This window comes from Octopus bimaculoides, chromosome 19, assembly GCF_046866305.1.
Source record: "Octopus bimaculoides isolate indiv1 chromosome 19, ASM4686630v1, whole genome shotgun sequence".
NCBI lineage: Eukaryota > Metazoa > Mollusca > Cephalopoda > Octopoda > Octopodidae > Octopus > Octopus bimaculoides.
In genome coordinates, this window is record NC_142946.1 from 6,781,545 (window position 1) to 6,789,098 (window position 7,554).

The window sequence follows — 7,554 nt, forward strand, 5'->3', positions numbered from 1 at the left end:
CGCCGAGGTTGACTTTGCCGTTCGTCCTTTTTGTGGTCGATAAAATGAGTACTACTTGAGTACTGGGATCGATGTAATTTACTTACTCCCTCCCACTGAAATTACTGGCCTTATGCCAAAATAACTATCCTGGAAACAGCTGTAAGACCTTCTATTTATAAATGTTCTATATTATACACAGCGTTGGTTTTTTTTTTATCTCATTACGAAATCCTTATATATATATATATATATATATATATATATATATATATATATATATATATATATATATATATATATATATATATATGTATGTATGTATGTATGTATATATATGTATATATACAAATTTAGTAAATGGAGTAAAACGCATATGTTAAATGAATTCTTTTATTTCTAACATATGTTTCGAAGATTACAAGTTGTCCCTTCCAAAGGAATAAGTGATATATATATATATATATATATATATATATATATATATATATATATATATATATATATATATGCATACAAGCATAAGTGTGTGGATGTACGTATGTGCACCACAACTGCAGATGACAACAAGTAGCCTAAATTGTGCCGGTGCTCTACTCAACATTTAAACACACTAATCGACTTATACATATTAATCCAAAATACTGTATATATATATATATATATATGAATGTTTGTATAATTGCACACATATACACAACTTTCATTGCACATCTGTTGCAATATTAAGCACAATGTAAACTTCCCACCGCTCGTTTTGCGGTCGATACCTACTTCGGTGCGTCGGTACTGCGTAAATACACACAAACACAAACTCATACACACACACACACACACACACACACACACATACATACATGCATACATACATACATACATACATACATACATACATATATATCGTGGCACTCTGTCGGTTACGACGCCGAGGGTCCCAGTTGATCCGATCAACGGAACAGCCTGCTCGTGAGATTAACATGCAAATGGCTGAGTACTCCACAGACCCGTGTGCCCTTAACGTTGTTCTCGGGGAGATTCAGCGTGATACAGAGTATGACAAGGCTGGCCCCTTTGAAATGCAGGTACAACAGAAACAGGAAGTAAGAGTGAGAGAAAGTTGTGGTGAAAGAGTACAGCAGGGTTCGCCACCCCACCCCCACCCCCCTGCAGGAGCCTCGTGGAGCTTTTTACAACGTCTGGACTGGGAATCGAAAGAAACAAGGAGAGACAAAAAAAGGAGAGAGAAAAAGGAGAGAAATATATATATATATATATATATATATATATATATATATATATATATATATATATATATATATATATATATATACGTTTGTAAGTCTGTGTTGCAAGATTCCTGCTGTGAAAGTGTGTGTTGAAACAGATATTGTTATATCTTGGAATGTTCAGTTATTTTTTTTTTTATTTTTTGCTAATCCATTCTCCAGGAAGACACACGTGGACGGAAACTGTCGCTGAAGAGGTCACAGATGTGTGACGAAAGATTTCCGGACAATGGACATAAAATAAAATAAGAACAATAATAAACGAGTGAAGAGCGAATAAGTAGTGCGTGTGTTCATTTGGCAAGAAAAAAAAATGACCATCCCGAAATATCATATATATATATATACGTAATATAACCATATGGCTTTCATTAAAAGCAGATGTTACAGTTACATCGATAGAACAATGTGATGGGAAACAATAAGACTTTTCGATAAATCAATATATAATATCTATTGACAATTTTAATATCCTAAAAAAAGAAAATAAACAGTGACACTAAAAACACTCACTTGCTCACACACAAAACAAACACAAAACAAACACACACAAAACAAACACACACAAAACAAACACACACACGCACACACATACGCACGAACACGCACTCACATTGCTAACAGTAAGTATATATGTGAGGTCTCTGCCAAAGTTTTTCATAAACTCTTTGAAAGCACATCAGAATCAAACTCAGTGAACGAGCCTGTATTTCTGAACGACAATGATATCCTTCCTTCTCAAGATAATCACGGTTGCAGCTCTGGTGCAGTTTTCACTCAGTGCAGTAATGCAAGGTGTAGGTAAGGAATCATGAAACTATTATTATTATTATTATTATTATTATTATTATTATTATTATTATTATTATTATTATTATTTTGTGTTTGACTTTTGTTTTGCATTTGTACAAGTTGGATCCAAGTCTCACCCAGAGACCTCAAGAGACAACAAGTTAGAAGTTCATGTAGGTGTTATGCCTAGGGTACCATATATTTGGATTTGCACATAGTGTTGTTCTAGAGAATGTTTAAGAAACCATAAGAAAATTATGTGTTTGTTTTAAAATTTGAGATCACATAGACAGTATTTTACGTAGGATATAGGCAGTTCCCATGAGCACTATCTTTTGAACTTCAGCCATTTTGGGGTTTCCTGGTATCTGAGCTAGGTAGTAATCAGCCCGTTTCGCTGTCATGTTTCCTGGTATCTGAGCTAGGTAGTAATCAGCCCGTTTCGCTGTCATCTATTATTATTTTTATTATTATTATTATTATTATTATTATTATTATTATTATTATTATTGTGTAAGAGAGCAGTGCATGCCATCAAAGTGACATTGGGGTACAAATATACGAAGCCCATTATACCCATCATGACTACCCGTCTGATAAGGGTACACCAGGCACGTGCATCACAACCATATGTGCGCGACATGGTGATCTCATATCAAGATAAACAGCGCATGACCTTGCAGGTGGGGCCCACTCAGAATTTTCTTCAGGTCGAGTAGCCCATCCCGCTCAAAAGGTCCCTGAATAAGGTTTGTTTAAAGATGTTGAGCAAAACACACATGTTTCCAAAGATGAATTATTCAAAGCCCAAAGAATTCCTCTCAACACATGGCTATGATGCTCCCCCACTACTTATTATTATTATTATTATTATTATTATTATTATTATTATTATTATTATTATTATTATTATTATTATTATTATTCAGTAGTTTTATCTTTATAACGTGCTTTCATTTCACTACCGAGCGCAGCTCTATGTGCCTTGGGTATGTGCTGGGTATTATTATTATTATTATTACTATTATTATTATTATTATTATTATTATTATTATTATTATTATTATTATTATTATTATTATTATCATCACAAAAATAAAAGAGTGCCATTGTTATGAAGTGAATGATATTTCGACATCTCGTGTATCTTCCACAGGTTCAAAAAAATAAACTTGTCAATCTACTTCATTTTAGAGAAGTTGCCTCAGTCCTATAGATATTAACCAAAATGAAGTAGATTGACAAGTTTATTTTTTGGAACCTGTGGAAGATACAGGAGATGTCGAAATATCGTTCCCTTGATAACAATGGCACTCTTCTATTTTTGCTGCTATCATTATTATCGTCATCATCATTATCATCATCATTATTATTATTATTATTATTATTATTATTATTATTATTATTATATTAATGTCACGACCTTCACTGTTAGTGGATGATTGGAACGTCGTCTTTGAGCTACGTTTGGACTGTGTGGAGTTAGCTAATGGAACAGTGGGTGGGAAAAGCCTCGTAAACCTGCTCAAACATTTCCAACTGTCTGTCAGGTATCGACTGGACTTCCCAGATGTGTCAATGTGGACTTGGACGAATCGCATCGGGTCATCCAGGTCGTATCTAGACAAGGTATTTTGTAGGCCAGTAGATAAGGATAGCATAAGGCGTCCATTTTTCAAACTCGTCAGCTAGAGAGAGCACAAATTTGTTGTTTTTAAAGGTCAACCTAAATAGGCATAGGAGGCAGGGACCCGGTTACTAGAAGCTGAACGCGTCAGTCCCAGCGTGCCAAGCTTACAGAGATCGGATTAAAGAATTCGTTAAACGAGCGTCGGTGGCGGCAATCGTCAACAGCAAATGGTGATATGGCCTAAAAGAAAAAGTAATTAGAGTAGAATCAGTTAGGTTTAGTAAGGTATTAGTGACAGAAAGAAATAAAATAGAAGGGAACTTGGAAACTTAGAAGAGACGCTTAGGACAGGCATTGCAACCGACGTGCTGGCGGCGAGATTGGCCCTCCAATAATTCTTCAACGCTAAACCTGAAGGTTGCATTGTCGGAACTAAGGCGAGTGCTCTAAGGCAAGAGGGAACGAAAACCGCTCGATGCGCGCGAGTGGCAGAGGCATAACATAGCAACAAAACCACAATTCGGTCTTTGGTGGACTAAAATGGACGTACGGTAGTCGAGTTCAAATTTACAGAAAACAAAAGACGAAAACAGGTGTAGGGACAACGAACAGGTGCATTAGTTTAACGCTCAGGAAGAATGATATAAACCATAAAAGAGAGGAAGTATGAGAGATGAATCTATTTATTCAACCACTTGTCATCCTTAGGATTACGGCCGTTTCGCTGCCTTATTCATCTAATAATAATTTCAGTGTGGAATAAAATTGTTTACTTGCCAGCATTAATATAAGCATGCTATGCATCATATGATGCAATTGTGTATCTCAGAAGGTCATGGTTACACCGACGATTCAACTCTAAGCATACATGCAAAATGTATGCATATATGTATGTATGTCAGCATTCAGTTTTATATCAAGATAATTTGTCAATTGAGAAAGAGCCGGTTTCTAACCTAGATCCAAGGCTCCTTCATTGGAATTTAAACAACATCAACAGGATATTTTTGCATGTGTGTATATACGTATGTATGTATATGTGTGTATTTGTATCTTCTGTTTTATGTATGTTTTCTCATACATAAACTTGCAAATCTGCTGGTGCTCATATATACTTAACTGATAAGCTTCTGGAAAGATTTTTACAGTTCCAGTGATGGCTTAGATCAGTAGTCTTCGAATTAGCTTTCTCCTTTCTGGTTTAAATGTATGTAAATATGTAAATATATTTATTAATTATATATACTTCTATTATAGCTTGCCCAGACGACGTTGAAATCAATGACGTATATTATCCGGAGGAAGGGTGTATGGTGTGCAACTGTACAGGAGGACTTGACTTTTCAACTATGCCGCCAAATGTCATAAAAGTTGGACCGTGTTACTCGTAAGTAGCATTGAAACTCTACACAAACAACAAGCTATCATAAGTACACACGCATTCTATCATTTACATACAACGATGTCATGTGCAAACTGAGGCCCGCGGGACATTCTGAACGGCACACCAAGCTAAGAATAACCTTGAACTCTTTAGTAGTTTTGCCTGCCTGATGATGGGCCATGTGCCATGCGGCCCGATTCTCGGATAGTTTGTCTATGTCTGGTCTAGAAGGTCAAATGATCTGCTAGACATACCAGCCAAATCTCCTGAAACTTAACCTTAAAATCACATCGTAGTAAAAAGGAGTGACACGTTGGATAATGTAGTTTTAAATATAAGAATAGGCAGGATGGTCTCAACTAGAACGCCTTTAGCCGCACGTATTCTCCATCAAGGATTTTTGGCGAATAAATATAATCTAAAGCAACAATCTCTTTCTCTCTCTCACACACACACACGCGCATACACACACGCACATGGACAAATACATAAACACGAGGCAAAGAGAGAGCCTATATGTGCTCGCTTACCTTGCTAGAAATACTAAGTAAATCAGCCTCACTCCTCAACAAACTGGCCTATAAAAAGGGGCTACCTTGCATCTCCTTGATCAAGTATTTCTACTACATCACCTTCCTCAAGCATTTCTACTATAGTCTCGACTTCATCAATACCTCGTGAGTGGATTTAGTAGGTGGAAACTGTGTGGAATCCCTTCGTGTTTATGAGTCTTTCTCTGTCTATTTATCTATCTTTCTGTCTTACTACATATTTGTGTGTGTGCGCACATATGTATTTATGGGAGTATGTGGACATGTGTGCCAGTGGGGTGGGGGAAGGAAGCAGGTGGAAGGGGGGTCCTACTGGATTAATTAGTCCCAGATACACATAGTTTGAGGGGGGGAAATGGTCACAGCTGGTTTCTTTTTCATCAGAAACCTGCTGGTCAGATATAAACCTGCGCTAGGTTTAAATAACGACGACAAAAACAACAACAGTAACAATAACAGCACAAACACCACCTTCAACAACAACAACACCAACAGTAGGAAGAACAAGAACAACAACAAATGCAGCCCCGGCAATATATTTCGCAGACAACTAAATTTGATGTTCCTTAGTTATGGCATGGTGGAGGCGCAATGGCCCAGTGGTTAGGGCAGCGGACTCGCGATTTCGATTCCCAGACCGGGCGTTGTGAGTGTTTATTGAGCGAAAACACCTAAAGCCCCACGAGGCTCCGGCAGGGGATGGTGGCAAACCCTGCTGTACTCTTTCACCACAACTTTCTCTCACTTCCTGTTTCTGTTGAGCCCGTAATTCAAAGGGTCAGCCTTGTCACACACTGAATATCCCCGAGAACTACGTTAAGGGTACACGTGTCTGTGGAGAGCTCAGCCTCTTGCACGTTAATTTCATGACCAGGCTGTTCCGTTGATCGTAAGCGACGGAGGGCCAACAACAACAGTTATGGCATGTTTCTAATACAGCCAAATCGTTTCTTTCGTTTCAATATTTCTATCTTATTCCTTTACTATAGGTGCGGTGCAGTATATATTGAGAACTGCTCCGAAACGGAGCAAGTCAACCCCGATGCAAACTACCCGGGTTGTTGTGAGAGAAGGTGTAAAACTTAGTAAGCCCAGAACGGATTTCTTTATTTTGTTGAGAAGAGTCTATAGTTGTGCTTTAGATTCGTTAAAATAAATTCTCTGAATGAATAAATTGAATTAATTATGATAATGATTTTGAAATTTTGTTGTTATTAAGATTACAATTTTGCGAAGCATTCATTTCATCTTAAGATTGTGTCGCATCTTTATCGTGTTTATATGTAGACTTCGTGTTTCTTTTAATTACGAAACCCATCTTGTGGTTTTGATATATGTTGTATTGTCTCAGACTGGAATTGAAACCAACCTTGGACCATGAAGGTATTCAAAAATACGATACCAAATAAAGATTAGGATGAAAGAACTCTCTGTGTGCGTGTATACGTACATTATATATATATATATATATATATATATATATATATATATATATATATAGGAAGGGCATCCAGCTGTAGAAACTCTGCCAAATCAGACTGGAGCCTGGTGTTGCCATCCGGTTTCACCAGTCCTCAGTCAAATCGTCCAACCCATGCTAGCATGGAAAGCGGACGTTAAACGATGATGATGATGATGATGATGATATATATATATATACAGAAGAACGTTGGTGCGTAATTTTTATTTGTTGCCAATTGTAGCTGCGCCTGAAAAATTATAACGTATATAGATGGGACATGTGTCTTCAGTGCCCCACAAGTATACATTAATTATAGCCATCACGATTTCGCTTGTCCCAACAGATCTTCGCAAGCCGAGTTTCGTGTCCAATGAAGGAGACGACGTTGGCATGGGTGCCAGTCGTCGAATTTAGTTACACACACCGGAGCTTCTTTCTGTTTCCGTCCACCAAATCCACTCACAAGGTTT

At 37.2% G+C, this 7,554-nt stretch overlaps 1 protein-coding gene and 1 long non-coding RNA gene across 2 annotated transcripts in view; both read left to right on the top strand.

Moving 5' to 3' along the window:
* The window catches only part of LOC149131756 (uncharacterized), an 8,312-nt gene extending 6,687 nt beyond the window's left edge, over nucleotides 1-1,625 (top strand). Inside the window, exon 2 of the long non-coding RNA XR_016245166.1 lies at nucleotides 1,428-1,625. This is a non-coding gene — a long non-coding RNA (uncharacterized LOC149131756). The remainder of the gene's footprint in view (nucleotides 1-1,427) is intronic.
* Nucleotides 1,626-1,906: 281 nt separating this feature from the next.
* LOC106878346 (uncharacterized) lies at nucleotides 1,907-6,817 on the top strand. Its single transcript, XM_089366560.1, has 3 exons — nucleotides 1,907-2,066; nucleotides 4,945-5,074; nucleotides 6,612-6,817. Exons 1-3 carry the CDS (start codon nucleotides 1,988-1,990, stop codon nucleotides 6,706-6,708), a joined length of 306 nt encoding a protein of 101 aa, XP_089222686.1. The 5' UTR covers nucleotides 1,907-1,987; the 3' UTR covers nucleotides 6,709-6,817.
* Nucleotides 6,818-7,554: the final 737 nt, after the last annotated feature.